The sequence below is a fragment of the Cololabis saira genome, chromosome 12, assembly GCF_033807715.1.
Source record: "Cololabis saira isolate AMF1-May2022 chromosome 12, fColSai1.1, whole genome shotgun sequence".
NCBI lineage: Eukaryota > Metazoa > Chordata > Actinopteri > Beloniformes > Belonidae > Cololabis > Cololabis saira.
In genome coordinates this window covers 36,723,850-36,737,956 of record NC_084598.1, presented here as the reverse complement: position 1 = coordinate 36,737,956, position 14,107 = coordinate 36,723,850, and the positions used below count along the sequence as shown (strand labels likewise).

The 14,107-nt window shown below is 39.7% G+C and overlaps 1 protein-coding gene across 6 annotated transcripts in view; it reads right to left on the bottom strand.

The window, feature by feature from the left end:
• The window catches only part of ptpn11b (protein tyrosine phosphatase non-receptor type 11b), a 98,179-nt gene that overhangs the window by 46,703 nt on the left and 37,369 nt on the right, over positions 1 to 14,107 (bottom strand). For 4 of the 6 annotated variants that reach the window (XR_009783859.1, XR_009783858.1, XM_061736766.1 and 1 more), the window contains exons 3-6: positions 12,045 to 12,239; positions 2,095 to 2,287; positions 1,893 to 2,012; positions 57 to 170 (exon numbers count right to left, since the gene is read on the bottom strand). Coding sequence is in view for 4 of the 6 variants with exons in the window: in XM_061736766.1 (XP_061592750.1) it covers positions 57 to 170; positions 1,893 to 2,012; positions 2,095 to 2,287; positions 12,045 to 12,239 (622 nt within the window). In the remaining 2 variants the exon portion in view is untranslated. The remainder of the gene's footprint in view (positions 1 to 56; positions 171 to 1,892; positions 2,013 to 2,094; positions 2,288 to 12,044; positions 12,240 to 14,107) is intronic. The other 2 variants (XM_061736768.1, XM_061736770.1) reach the window with 1 other exon arrangement.

The window sequence follows — 14,107 nt, the reverse complement described above, 5'->3', positions numbered from 1 at the left end:
TACTCTCACAACGTTCTTGTGATGCATGCTGATCGACAGGAAGGAAAGTCAAATACCTCAAATTCTTCCCAGAAGCCTTGTTTGGGCTTCTCCGAGTTGTCCGCCACTTTGTTGAGCTCTCGCACGCGATTTTCAATGTTGGCTGCATTAATCCTGGTGGCATTAAAGGGCTGCGGTCGTCACGGGAACAAGAAGATTATATTAGAACACGACACAGATCAGTACACTGTCTTCCCCCGCCTCGCCCCGTCAGGGTCGAGGAAAGGGCAGGGGGTCGATCCTATCTCATCCATCCCAGAGACAAGAACAATCTCAAATTAAATCTTTTTTTCATGTTTTCAATTTTATTTCTATAAGATCCTCGAGCGCTATAGACGCTCAAGATGAAGAGATGACTCCGCCGGAGCGAGCGTTTGACCTCGTCGTGTTGTCCTTCGGAGAAAATATCTGAACCTTTACTCTTTTATCCTTCATTTAAAATACTAGAGGGGATCATAATCGGTTTAACGTCTCCTCCAAACTAAAGTTGCTTTCCTCAATGAAAATGATGACTGAATATCGTCGTCAACGAACCTTCATCACCTAAGGAAAGAGATGCAACGAAAATAATGGTCATGTGACGATAACGATAATTAAATATACAGGACTCTCTCAGAAAATTAGAATATTGTGATTTTCTGTAATGCAATTACAAAAACAAAAATGTCATACATTCTGGATTCATTACAAATCAACTGAAATATTTAGAGCTTAAGAAAACTCAAATATCCTATCTCCAAAAAATTAGAATATTCTGGGAATCTTAATCTTAAGCTGTAAGCCATAATCAGCAATATTAAAATAATAAAAGGCTTGCAATATTTCAGTTGATTTGTAATGAATCCAGAATGTATGACATTTTTTTTTTTTTTTTTTTTTTTTTTTTTTTTTTAAATTGCATTACAGAAAATAAAGAACTTTATCACAATATTCAAATTTTCTGAGACAGTCCTGTATAATGCAATATCGTAGACGAATAAACAACAGACTAAAATGTAGATGGGTGACGTTAGTCCTCAATCCCAGTCGCTGCAGCGGGGAATCAGATCCAGAAGATGCAGCTGCAGAGTTAGAGACTGATGCCGTTAACGCAGAGCTCTAGGTTCACGTCAATTAAAAACAAAGTTACATAGAGAAACACAGGGATCTGCTCTGGGAGGGAGAAGAAGAAGAAGAACCATCTTTGGATACACTTTCCTACATAGACGTGGAAAAGAAAACCCAATGTGTCGTGGAAAAAGAAAAAGACGGGGAGAAATGCGGAAAAATAAATATGTTGTAAACTCAAATTAAAGTCTTCTGTATCTGCAATGAATGTATTCTTGAGTCTATAAGGTAACACTAATATAATCATAAGATAACCTTGTTTGATGTTTGTAAAATGGGTTTGGCTAAATACAATATTTGACTAAAACGAGACTAAAGGCCACTAGTGCCACAAAAAAACTTTTTTTTATGAAAAAGGAAGTTTTTTCTGTCTGCACGGCTTCACTGTCATAAGGACCATAGATAACAGCAAACATATTTTACGGTGTTCGATGAGACGCTAATTTGCCCCGGGGGGTAGTAAATCTGCCCCCAAGGGCTTTTAAACACAGATAAAAATAGAAATAAATAAGACTTGAGGAGCATAATAATAAGATAACCTTGTTTGAATTGTAAAATTAGTTTGGTTAAATACAATCTTTGACTAAAATAAGAAATGCTCAGACTTTTAGTCGACTGAAACTTGACACGACTAAAAGGAGAATGAACGTGACTAAAACTAATAAAAACTAAAATGATAGCTTGACCCAAAGACTAAACTAAAACTAAAATTGAATCAGAATGACAGAAACAACACTCCTCCGTACCTGTTTGAGGTGAACCACGATGCCACTTTTCTCCACCATGGGGTTCTTCTTGTAATGATCCACCAGGTCGGCCAGCGTGTCGAACCGCTCGCCGCCGCCGACGTCGTACTTGCCGTCCTGCTGAAGACAAACGCCGCCGGTTCAGACCCGGGAACAGATCTCCCTCTGCAACCCTCGGCCTCCTTCCAACTACCGCTCTCACCTGGTAGCGGATCATGACGTGGGTGACCTTGGTCCTGCGGTCCACGTTCTCGTGCTTCTCCTCGTTGGTGAGAACCGAGAGGACGAAGTCTCCCGGTTTGCTCTGGCTCTCCCGGACCAGGAAGCTGCCAGCTTTGCCCTTTTCCATGAGCAGCTTCTCCGCATCCTTCCCGGAGAGATGCCCGTGGTACCACCTGCACAGAAAGTGGGCCAGTCGCACATGAATATCATCTTTTTTTATTTTTATATGTTTTTATTTGGGGGCACAGTAGAACAGGAATCAATGACACATTTACATTGAGTATCATATTATTTCTGTATGGCAATCTTCAATATATGGGATATTTGACACCATAAAAATACTGTTAATCTCGATGAAATGAGAAAAAGATATTCAGTCTACCTCCTAGGACATTTTTCTTAATTTAAAGACAAAACATTACACAATTCAACAAAAATAATATTAATAATGATAAATAACTGAAAATTATTTGAAGTACTAATAAACTATTAAAGCTATGCAGTATAAATTAAAAAATAGATGAATAAAAAAGGAAAACAAAACAAAAAAATAAAAAAACAAAAAAAACAAAGAAAAAGTAAACAAATAAATATATATCATAATTTTTAGTGACAATTTAAAATAACATTTTTAAAAAAAGGCATCGAGTGAATCAAGATGCCCTACTTGTGCCAGTTTTTAAGAGCTATTACGGTGTCTCACTCAATCTGGTGGTTAAATGGCGCCGCTCTAGTGGTGGCCCGAGGTTGTACGCGAGTTTTTCACTTTCATGTTTGAATTTTATTTAGTTTTTAAGGGATTCAATCACTTCTTAAATATTGGTTTTGATGAGTAGCGATAGCAACGGGAACTTATTGAGCGACTTATTGAGTCTTCAATTGATCAATCAGCATAGAGAATCTGGGTGGGTTGAAGAGAGAGAAAACTGGGGCCAGACGGTACCGGCAGATTCTGGAAGACCAGCAGACGAGGGGGAGGAGGACTCGTGGTACTTGTTAATAGCTGAGTCCTGGACATCTTGATGCTGAACTGCTGGTGAGAGTTTTCCTGCACCTGAACCGCTTTTACTGCTCCGACTCAGACTGGATAGAGCCCTGATTTTAAGGACTTGTGACTCGACTCTGACTTGGGCAATAACAGCTGAAACAAGTGGCCTTTCTTTTGACCCAGATCATTTTTATTTATTTATTATTTTATTTTGTATTCAAGCTAAATTGAAAAAGAAACAAGGGGTAGTTTTTTTACTTCCTCCTACTCCTTTTTGGGCATGAAGGTTTATTTCCCTTTGATTTGTTTAATGACTGTTTATTTGTGTTCTTTTCTGATGTTTTGTGTAATTGTTGTTTTTTTGTTTTTCTTTTTTATTTAATATGCTCAAAATAAAGATTTCAATCAAATCAATCAATAAATAAATACATTTAATAAATCAATAAATCAATCAATAAATAAAAATAAACAGTGGCAGGTAGGGCTGTGCGATTAATCGATTTTAAATCTAAATCGGATTTATTAATCAAGACGATGTTAAAAAAAAGGAAAATAGGAAAATCGATTTTCCTTTTTTGCAGCTGGCTGCATTACAGACAGAGCTCGTCTAGTCATCTTTGTTTGGTCAAGAAAATTGTAAATGTTGTCACTTTACTAAACTCAAGGAGGATTTACAGTATCTTTCAATTGCACTTCATTCCCAATAGGGAAATATGTTTGCTATTTTTCTTTAACAATAAAGATAAAATATTTGAAACAATTTATTCCATTGTCTTTTGTAGTTTTACCAAAAAAAATCGAAATCGAAAATCGGGTTTTCAGAGAAAAAAAAAAAATCAGGATTTTATTTTTGTCCAAAATCGCCCAGCCCTAGTGGCAGGTAAAAAAAACAACAATAAAACTCCCTTCTAAGCGGGCAGAGGTCTTGGACCTGGATCATAAGGTGGAACCTCCTCATCTTTAAACCAAAATACAAACAAACCATTTTACTTTACTATTTTACTTAAAAACGTGTTTATAAGAGATGTGCACGTGTTTTTAAAGCTGACGGCTGCGTCGTTCTCTGTAAGGACCTGGATTTGACTTGGACTCAAACACTGAGGACTCGAGACCGGACACAGACTCAAAGTTTGGTGACCTGAGTACGATGCCGCCCGCATTCATCGGTCTCTGGAGACTTCAATTAATGCTGCTTTCTCCGATGTAATTCCCAGTTTGCAACCTAGTTATTAGTAATATTTCAACTCTAATTTACGGTGTAATGTGGGGTTTTTGTGATATGAATTAAGTGGATTATTCCTTTTCACACCTTAAACGACGACAACTGTATTGTGTGTGTTTCTAAACCTAGAAGCTCAGATCTTTCTTCAAAATGACCTCAAAAGACGTTCAGACGATGAACCTTCACAACGCCGGATCAGTCTCAATAGGAATAAACTCAATAAAATACAAAGCAGGCACGTTCAGGCACAAACTCAGCCCGGGTTTTATTTCTCATTTCTTCATTAGCCGTCCGCTCCTCCGCCTAGCAGAGGATCTCAAGAGTTTCACCCTCAACAGAAGATGCTGCAAGTATTCAGACGAACAAGACAAGTGGAAAGAGTTGAGATTAAACCTGATAAAGATCTATAATGTTTCCTGTGTAAAAGTGAAAAGTGCACGACCGTATCTCCCCAGGTTATAATGTATATCTGCAGACTCCCACTCAAGACTGATACCGGCTCCTATACGTCGCTGCTGACAGTGTGTAAGTGTGTGTGTGTGTGTGTGTGTGTGTGTGTGTGGGGGGGGGGGGGGTCTCCTATACCGCTGGTATTCTGGTAAGAAGAAAAACTTGCACATCTGCAATTTTCTTTTCTTTTTTTTTCCTGCGTGGTGAGCAAAAACACACAGGAAGCGTTAACGAGAGACGAATGTAGAATGGAAAGAAACCACATAAACCAAAACCGCAGATCACAACTTGTTCTCAGACCTAAATAGAAACCCGGGGAGAAGCTGAAGCTGGTGCGTGCAGACGTGTGAGAGATGGAGATTGTACGCGTCACCTGCTCGGCGCATGCTCACCTCTCCTTGTTGTGTGACACAAACACCATCACGTCAGTCCCCAGAAAAGCGTGCACGTCATCGCCAAAGAGATGCCCTAAAAAGGACACGTGAAGGCGAAGGAGCAAACGCGATAACTGAGCGTGTTTACTTTGTGGAAGGATGTTACTTTGGGGAAAGTTTGAAACCATGAACAGAGATAAGATCAACCGCTGAGATCGACCAAACATGTCAACATGAGCCGGTATCTGAACTCTAAGAGCTGGAGAAGGTGAAGCGTCTCCTCAGAGCATGTAGGGCAGGGGTCGGCAACCCAAAATGTTGAAAGAGCCATATTGGACCAAAAACACAAAAAACAAATATGTCTGGAGCCGCAAAAAATGAAAAGTCTTGTATCAGCCTTAGAATGAAGACAACACATGCTGCATGTTTCTATATTAGTTATAACTGGAGGAAGATTTTTTTTTTTCATTATGCACTTCGAGAAAAAAGTTGAAATGTCGAGAAAAAAGTTGAAATGTCGAGAAAAAAGTTGAAATGTCGAGATTAATGTTGAAGTACAATCTTGAGAAAAAAGTCGAAATGTCGAGAAAAAAGTCGAAATGTTGAGAAAAAAGTCGAAATGACGAGATTAAAAAGGAAAGGAAAAAGTTAGAAAAAAAGAGGAAAAAAAGAAATAAAAGAAAAAAGGAAAAAAGAGAAAAAAAGGAAAAAAAGAAAAAAAAAGAAAAAAAAAAGAAGAAAAAAAAGGTCAAACATTTTTGAAAAAGCTCCTGGAGCCACTAGGGCGGCGCTAAAGAGCCGCATGCTGCTCTAGAGCCGCGGGTTGCTGATCCCTGATGTAGGGTAACTAATGCATCGACACTTGAACACATAGCACTTGTTGTTATTCTGAGGACTAGTGTTGTTTTTGTCAGCCTGTTTGCAATTTTAGTTGTAGTCTGGTCTTTGGGTCAAGCTACCATTTTATTTTTTATTAGTTTTAGTCACGTTCATTCTCCTTTTAGTCGTGTCAAGTTTCAGTCGACTAAAAGTCTGAGCATTTTAGTCTTATTTTAGTCAGAATTGTCCAGGACCATTTTAGTCAAAGATTGTATTTAGCCAAACCCATTTTACAATTCAAACAAGGTTATCTTATTATTATTATATTATTGTTTCCTTATAGACTCAAGAATACATTCATTCCAGATACAGAAGACTCTAATTTGAGTTTACAACATATTTATTTTTCCGCATTCCCCCCCCCCATCTTTTTTTCGATGGCGCTCTGCAGGACGCAGCGAGTCGAACAAGCTTAATGAAGGGAAATACAAAGTAAAAAGTCACCTCTCAAGTCTTATTTATTTCTTTATCTGTGTTTAAAACCATAAAATATGTCTGCTGTTATCCACGGTCCTTCAGTGAAGCCGTGCAGCGCTTCACCACATCCTGGTCATTGGTTATATCTCCCTGCACTCGTGGTTGGTACGCCGGCGACGCCAGTTACGACCTGTCCATCCTCTTCTATGTATCTGTTGCTCCTAATGTTTTGATTGGAAGAGTTAAGGCATGTTTTTCTCTTAATTTTGCACCAACCCTGAGTCGTATCGGATTATTTAACCGAATCTGCAGTGATTCGTAGTGTTGTTTTTGTCAGCCTGTTTCAATTTTAGTTTTAGTCTGGTCTTTGGGTCAAGCTATCATTTTAGTTTTTATTAGTTTTAGTCACGTTCTTTCTCCTTTTAGTCGTGTCAAGTTTCAGTCGACTAAAAATTTTACAATTGAAACAATCTTATTATTATATTATTGTTACCTTATAGACTCAAGGTTACATTCATTGCAGATACAGAAGACTCTAATTTGAGTTTACAACATATTTATTTTTCCGCATTTCTCCCCATCCTTTTCCTTTTTCTACGACACATTGGGTTTTCTTTTCCACGTCTATGTAGGAAAGTGTATCCAAAGATGGATGTTCTTCTACTCCAGCCCCAGAGCAGATCCCTGCGTTTCTCTATGTAACTTTGTTTTTAATTGACGTGAACCTAGATCTCTGCGTTAACGGCATCAGCCGCTAACAGCAGAACTAAACCAGAGGAAACTACTGAAAACATGGACATTAAGGATCTTTGTTAGAACATTTCATCTCGTTTTGGTCAACGAAAATGAAGACACATTTTAGCAGTTTTTATTTTGTAATCTACATTTTAGTCTCGTTTTTATTCCTCTACGATATTGCATCATATGTCTAATTATCGTTATCGTCACATGACCAGCATTTTTGCGTCTCGTTTTCCTCAGGTGATAAAAGGTTCGTTGACACAGATATTTAGTCATAATTTTCTTTGACAAAAGCAACTTTACTGTGGACTCGTCGTTGTGACAACAGCATCACAAATTAATTAGTTTTCAGGATTTCCACCTCGATGTTTTAGCTCATTCTTAGTTTACTCTTAAAAGCTTCTTTGAAGTCACATTAGGCAACTTTTCTGCAAGACCCGCTCATTTCCATCGTTGCTCTGATGACGTTCAGACGTAGCGCAGAACCCACAACTCTAGTGCTTATGTGGCGGGTGTGAATGCATCACTACCGAGGTCGTGATGAGCAGACACGGTTGGTATGCAAGAAGAGTTTACCAATAAACCAAGAAGAGATTTAAGGGATAAATAACCTTGAATGGGATTGTATTCCCCGGAGAGAAAAAACAAAGAGTTGCTAGATTGCTGGAGCTACGACGAGCTGGAGGATCGTGATGAAGACTGAAACTTTTTTGTGAAACGCACATCCATCTCACTGAGATCTGTCGCCTTCCCGCCGACTTCACTCGTCAAAAACAATGATATAATCCCATTAACTGTATTATGTCTTCTAACGCTCTCCTAGAGGTAGATGATAGCCGACGTATCACTTACAATCCACCACCACCCTGATACAGCAGAGATGCTGGGATAAGAGCGATATGAAGCAACCGCTGATGAAACGTCTGAGCAGATAATGTAACGGCGTCATCAAAATTGTTGAAATACTCAGCAAGGGATTGATACATTTATTGGATGAGAAAAATGTTATTTTTGAAACCCTACATTTATTCTCTGGTTTTATTCTCAGCCTCATTTGCAACCAAGTTTTAAAGAACTCTGCGTCCGCCTTGGAGGCCAAGTGTCTTACAATCAATTCACTACCGCCGCCGGAGTGAAACTGGGGTCGGGGTGCCGGCGGTCCGTCCCCAAACCCGCCATAAAACACCGCTGAGGGACCTGGGAATCCGCGGCGTTGGCCATCAGCGCTGGATCAGAGGGAGTGGAGAAAAAAGCAGCCAGCGGCCCTGGATTGATGCTTGCTGGGGCCCCGAAGCAGCCGGACAGGAGATCTGCACTCAAACCCCCCACAGCCATGCAGAGCCCTTTGGGACGTCTGTCATTTGAAAACAACTCTAATGACTGACTGGGCAGGGGATGCAAGCTCCGGGGAGAGTGTGACTACGTTTACATGCAGTCAAAATTTGGGTTATTGCTAGTATTCCGGTTACTGAAACATTCTGAATATTCCGTTTCCATGCGTGAGCAAACAGGGTTATCTCTGTATACGTGGTAATTCATCATTTGGGATATCTGGATCAAAACAGCGACGCGCGGAGAACATCATGACGCAGTTCCCGTCATTTCTGCTTCTTCTTCCTGTATCCAAATTCAAAACAAATGCTGCTTCGCGCAACTTTTCGCTCACCTTCTTGTAAATCTCGCTAACCCGGTACTTTCTACCGTCTACAAATGCAGAAATGTTCATATCCTTCATATTCTGGTCTTGCGTTTCTCTGTGTTTAGAACCACGTCCTGGACTAGGGCTGGGGATCAATTCAAATGTCAAGAATCGATTCCGATTCTCAAGATTCAGAATCGATTATCACGCTTTGATTCGATCCGATTCGATCCGATATTGATTTGGGTTAGTGTTAATAAAACTGTTTTTTCAGCGGTTGCATGAATTATATGACTGTAGTTCTGCAACATATTAATACTAGTATTATATTGAGATTCACCAGCAAGTATTGCAGCTAATGATGCTGTAAGGACCAATCAGCTCCCAGAATGCTGATAGAACTGCTTTCAGAAACATCATGTGGGTCAGAATTATCAAACAGATCCAGGGAGGAAACAGAGGCGGATGAAATCGCTTTTATTTTTTCCCCATTTATGAGAATTTGGTTTTTAACATTTATGCAAATGTAACCCCAAGACAGTATATAAAGCAAAGAAATATAGACAATTTATGCAATTATAACTGAAAACTTTAATGTTTTCATACCTTTAAACATATTTAAAGGCAAAAACATGGCACCAGTTATTCTCGTGTCAAACAAAATATTCCTTTTTTGGGGATAAACAAAAAAGTACCAAAAGTTCTTTTCTTCTCAACATATTCGGGTTGATAAAAATCGGAATATGAGCAAATTTGGGTCATTCAAAAGGGGTTATTGGTGTTTACATGGCCGTGCAAATTCGGGTTATTGCTAATATTCAGGTTTTAAAAGGGTTATTGATGCATGTTAACACAGTCTGTGTCGTGTGAACGGCTTAAAACTCCCAATGAACTAAAAGAGCACGACAGACGCTGCATCCCAAACTCACTTTAATTAAAACTACAGCCCCAGTTTTCATCGTCTATTCATCCACAAACTCTTGAATGCATTTCCACAAAGGACATAGACTCCTCGTCCTGTGTTTTGGGAACTCATTGAAGGGTTTGTTTACCATCATGGCAGGGGACCTGCTGCTCTTGTAAAGACATTCTTCACTAATCCTGAACCTATTAAAAGTGTAAATACACGACACCTTGTACGTCTCATTAAGAGGCCGGCGAGTGGCTGTAACTTCTGCCGAGCTGAAGTTATTCCAAGCCAAGCAGGGACATTAATTAAAACAAATTTCATGCCTCATGAATCAAACAAGGGCGTGACACGTTGCCCAGAGGTTTGCTCTCGGTACGGTGAGAGAATTTACACTCCACACAGGCTGTAAATGCTGCAGACGCTCTCAGGTGGTTTGGCGGATTCTCACCGCAGGACGAGGCTTCACAGTCTCTCACCTCCAGCTATGCTGGTGAAAATAACCGTCCGCGGTCAGGAATGAGCAGACACTTTGACCTTATTTGGGGACCTTTTTTGGATTTTTTGCCTTTATTGGACTAATGATCTGAATCATCTACTATATTAATGAATGTGTTTACACAGGACTTGATTATTTAATGTATTATTCATTTTTGTTCCAGTATTGATAGACATATGTTAAATGATTTTGAATGATGTAATCTATTGACCATATGAGGGAGGGAAGGGGAGAGGGGTGTGCTGTTGTTTTTTATTTTTATTTACTTATTTATTTTTTTAAAGTTTTTTTATTTTTCTTATTTTTTCTCTCTTAATAATAATAATAATAATAATAATAATAATAATAACAATAATAATTATTATTATTATTTACTTTGGTTTAATTAATGTTATGAAAAGTAAAAACAAAGGGGGGGAAATATTGATAATTATATTGTTATTGTAAATCTTATTATTCCTTTCTTTTTTTAATACCCTCAATAAAGATATCTATACAAAAAAAAGTCAGAAATCACTGTAACAGATGATCTAAAGCATTTCGTTTCAGCCTCAGATTCGTTTTTTTTTTTTCCCAGCAGCAGTGCGTGGAGTGGGCGGAGCTTTAAATCACCTGATATTTGATTGACAGCTTATTTAAGGATGCGGGTACGATGACGATACTGTGCACTGCCTCGTACAACAACAGGGCCGTGCGTCAAGCAGGATGACACATTATTTTAATGCAGGTAACTGATTTAATTGAAGAAAAACCTGCAGTTTTATTAAGTATACTTAACAAGGCAAAGTAGATCTCTTTATGTCTCTTTATCGCACTTCCGCCATGTTTTTTGCACTTTTTTGAGCAACTTTTTAACATTTTTGTTCTCTTTTTAAGACAAATTGTTTGACGTGTAAGTGTTTCATCCCCGATGCTCTTTTAAAATGTTATTTGTAACTATGGAATACAGTAATCCCTCGTTTTTCATGGGGGCTACGTTCCAAAAAGAACCTGTGATACGAACGGAAGAAAATAGAAGCAGGGTGTCCGACAAATGTTCAGCTCAAAAAGTGAGCGCTACGTCGTGCTGCGCAGCGCTGCAGCCAGTTAGGACAGTCCAATAGAAAATAAAGCAATGAAATTGATTTTGTCGCTGATGCTCGCTCGCATCGCATGCAGTTAGGACACGATAGGGATGGGCGGTATGGACTAAAAAATGTATCATGATAATTTCTGGCATTTATCCCGATAACGATAAAAATGATGATAAAAAAATACCAATTCAATTCCACCTTTGTAACTATAAATCTATCAACACATTCAGTCTTTGGAGCCAAAACACTGCTCTAAAAGAATACTAAATACTACTAAACTACACCAATTAAATTTAATTAATAAAAACCAATTAAATGAGTCCACCTGTACTGCAAAACTGGAATGACTCAGATCCTCCCTCCCTCCCTCCCTCCCTCCCTCCCTCCCTCCCTCCCTCCCTTCCTCCCTTCCTTCCTTCCTTCCTTCCTTCCTTCCTTCCCGTTGTGAGTCGATTTAACGCAGATCCATAAATCAGGCTTAAACACAAAAACGTCATCAACGGGAATTTATCGTTTTTCCTGCGAGATGACAAATTCTTACCATGGGGAATTTTTTTGACGGTATATCGTGAACGGTAAAATATCACCCATTACTAGGACACGGTGTTACAGGCGATAGCTTGTGGCCTGATTTTAATCAACATGCTGTGGCGTTTTTTTCATTTTCCTTGCAAATAAACGTCTGAAGTAACGGCCAGCGGGTGGAGCCCGGCGGGCCGAGGCCGGCGGGTCAACACTCACCTCTCGGAGGTGGGGTCCTTGCAGTTGAGCGGATACTTGAGCTCGATGACATGGCCGTTCCTCTCGCGCAGCAGGTCCTGCTGCTCGGTGTAATACTGCACCAGCTCTGCCAGCGTTGCAAACTTCTCGCCCCCGTACAGGTCATAGTAGTCTCCAGAGTTCTGGATCTTTATGTGGGTCACCTCATCGTTACGTCTGAGTGGGGAGGGAAGAAAAAAAACACAAAAAACACACAACAAAGAGCTTCAGTCAGGGTTATTGGTCAAGCGTGTAAACAACAAAGGATTTGTTCTAGAGAAGTATTTTTTCTCTGACAGAAATGTCCTTTTTTTTCTTCGTTACCCTGCAGGAGAGCCACCCACACGAAACAGTACACGTTTTACTTTGAATAAATGTTTATACAGACGAACATGCTCAGCTCATATAAGCTGTTTCCATTTCAAGCCTTGGAGTCGTCTTGAAGACGAAATCCCTCTTTTCCTCCGTCATCTGTTGCACGTATGAACGAACAGTGCAGGAGGATGGAGACTACTCGCTTTTGCAGTTTCAACTCAAGAAAAACTATTCATTTCCATCTGCGTTAAAGCAAATTATTTCAAATCAACCACATGAAATAGAAAAATAGCTAGAAAAATGATGCTAAATAAACAAATCTCCATAAAGGATCATCCCTTTTTTTTTTTTTTTTATATCCTGGAGTTTTTGCAGCGACGGTTTTTGGATAAAGGCTGGACTCTGATTGCAGCGCAGCAGAAAAGAAAAGAAAAGAAAAGCATGCAGCTGGTGAGGCTGATAAGCCAGGAAACATTTGGTACCACTTTGCATATCCAAAGTCCTGTGGCTAGTTTGAATAGTTGCAGCTACTTACACACACACACACACACACACACACACACACACACACACACGCTTACACACACACTTCTGATCCAGGAGATATTTGCCCAGAAGCATAAGAAGAAAGAGAAGCTTCTTAACAGCCCCGGTTATGTAAATGTGCCAGGTAGGTCGGTGAACTCGTCCCATCGGCGGCGGAGACGAACAAAAGGTGTTGAATATGACGACACACAAAGGAAACACTCAGCAGATCCACAACGGACTTATCCAGGAAGTCAGCGATATCTGATCTGCAGATCAGATACCAGCATCTTTTTTTCCCTCACTTATTTACTTTTTATCTCAAATGATCATCAGCTAATGGTCGTATCGAACGGCAAAAAAAAAAAAAACATCTTCTCCATCATTTTTTTTTATCTTTTAAAGAATTTCACATCCTTTCATCCATTTTTGCTTTTATTTCTCCAATAACCCCCTCCTCTCTTCTCAGTATTTCCTGGTAATTGTCTCATGGCTCGATTAGTGGCTGTTGGCAGGCCGCCGCAGGTCTGCGGCCCCGTTACGGCCCCGTTACGGCTCCCTCCTCGACTCTTTCTGTCAGTTTAACACCATTAACTCTGGAATGAGGCAAAACACATCACATTAGCGTTCCCCTCCTCCCTCGCTCTCCGGCTTTGACTCGCTGATAGCCTTTATGGATTTATCGCAATTTGGTTTTCTTTAGAAAACAGGGAGGCGGGAGCAGCATCCGTCGCGCTGAGGTCTGCATCACTCCTTTCCCGTCCAATACGGGAGGGATGGTGACGGTAAACACGAGCTGCTGAAGGAGAATCAGAGGCGCTGAATCTGAAGCTGAAGCTGCTCCGTTGGAAAAAAACGGCTGGACTCCTCGTCTCTGGGTTGGGGGTCGATTCAAATGTCAAGAATCGATTCGATTCCGATTCTTAAGATTCAGAATCGATTATCAAGATTTGATTCGATCCGATTCCAATATTGATTTGGGTTAGTGTTATTAAAACTGTTTTTTGAGCTGTTGCATGAATTATATGACTGTAGTTATGCAAAATATTACTACTAGTATTATATTTAGTTTAGTTTAGTTTATTTGTTTTCACATATAAAAAACATTTGTAACACAATATAAAAGTAGAAAGAAATGTGAAGGAGAAAGCCTAAAAACCCTCCAGGGGCTTGAGAAGTGGCTTTCTCCATTTACATACATCCAG